The 1,743-nt window shown below is 33.3% G+C and overlaps 1 protein-coding gene across 1 annotated transcript; it reads right to left on the bottom strand.

Annotated features, from left to right (window-relative positions):
- Nucleotides 1–5: 5 nt before the first annotated feature.
- On the bottom strand, nucleotides 6–657 carry LOC119192554 (cathepsin B-like; the record flags this gene model as incomplete). The annotated part of the gene is made up of 1 exon (XM_037446366.1): nucleotides 6–657. A coding segment is annotated over exon 1 (651 nt), but the record flags the coding sequence as incomplete, so codon positions are not given.
- Between the last annotated feature and the right edge of the window lie 1,086 nt (nucleotides 658–1,743).

The following is a 1,743-nucleotide window of genomic DNA, read 5'->3' as shown; positions in this document are numbered from 1 at the left end:
AATAATTCTGCGATTATTTGGCCATCATCACTAGCCACAGAGTAAACTGAGGCACCATAATGTTTGTTACTTTCATAAGAACTTCCGTCAACACAAGTTCTTGTACATGTTTGATTGTACTTGAGTTTATCAATGTCGTACGGCTTACATTCTTGAGTAACCAGCCCTTGGGTGGTCCAAAAATTAAAGGCCTCTTGTGGATAGTAACCTTTACAAACATCTTTGGTTAAGCATTCAAAATCCTGTTCCGATAAGCGAACATCAACGCCTAAGCCAATGCATGTTCTGTCTGATGCAACAGTAGCTGTTCCGAAGGTCCAGCAGGATCCACAAGCACCTTGATTGTATACTTCGCTTATGCTTCCACAACTAGGCCATTGTTGTCTCGCATCAAAGATTTCTGGTGCAGCTGCGATAACTGCGGGGCTGTGATATATTCTTGGAAGATTGTTGAAGGTCTCTTCGTCCATATAAACGCAAGAGGTACTTGACTCGTGTAATTCTGGGGCAGATCCAATTTTGAAGTTGTAATTTTGACTATTAAAGTATTCTATAAATTCTTCCCTAGACATTGTCATATATTTGTCGTGGAGGTCGGCGTCGAAATCGCCGAGTACAAAACTCACAAGTGCTAGCAATAACGTTACTTGGAACATTGTGGCGGTTATTGTTAATTTCCCCTACATCAGTCCTCCTTTTATTCGATATTTTGAAATTCAAACCATTTTAGGATTTTATGGTATTTCACATTTACTTGTGATATAAGTTACCTTATAATATATCAACACCTATAGCTGTGTTGATTTCACTATAAAAATTACACATAAGTTGTGTTAACGACTCTGTCCGCGCATTATTGGAGGTTCAGTATTACATACATCATCCTCAGAATATTTAATAATTTTTTATAGCATATTTATACTATGTTTTATGGAAGTGGAAATCCGTTTAGTAGTTTTATTCCGCAGTTGATCAAATTAACAGATTAAAGACATAATGAAATAATAAAATATTCTAATTCGATAATTGTTTTAAACACATCCTTAGACTTAAGGTTTTACTTGTAATATATATTTAGATTTGTATGTTATTACTATTATTTGAAAATATTAAAAATATTGTTTATTAATATAGGTTTTCAAAAAAAACGACATGCACACAAACTAAAAATATAGTTTTTGATAGCTTAGAAACAATACACTAATTAACTCATAATACAAAATAATTGTCATTTTAAAATTTTCACAATTTATGCGTTAGATAAGTCGAAGAAGTTTTGAAATACTCGACCGTGCATATCGCTATAAAATTTTCCACAATATAATAATAAAAATACCAGAGATGTTAACAAAAATAAAAATAACGAAGTACTAGCAAATTTCACATTCCTTAACATACAACAAAAATTTTACCAACGTCACATATTTAACACTTACTTTGCGTAAATAGGGGACCGGCCTATGCTTGACTTTGTACATTATTCTATATGTAATGGTTAATAATACGAAAAAGAAGCACTCTTGCGAAAATTGCGTAAATATTGGTTAAAAATGAGCGAGTAATTCATATTTAAAATATTGTAATGTGCAGAAGTGGGCGCGATGTGGGGATATCGCTTCATCTCTTTCTTTGTACGCGTCGTAATTCCCGATGACGTCACATGTGGGTATTTTGTCTCTTTTCTGTTTCTTGTTAATTACCCCACTCTACCGAAATTCGAAGACTTATAACTTGTTGATTTTT

The sequence above is a fragment of the Manduca sexta genome, unplaced genomic scaffold (genome assembly GCF_014839805.1).
Source record: "Manduca sexta isolate Smith_Timp_Sample1 unplaced genomic scaffold, JHU_Msex_v1.0 HiC_scaffold_2919, whole genome shotgun sequence".
NCBI lineage: Eukaryota > Metazoa > Arthropoda > Insecta > Lepidoptera > Sphingidae > Manduca > Manduca sexta.
The sequence above is the reverse complement of the archived record's forward strand: the minus strand, read 5'-3'. Positions and strand labels throughout refer to the sequence as shown.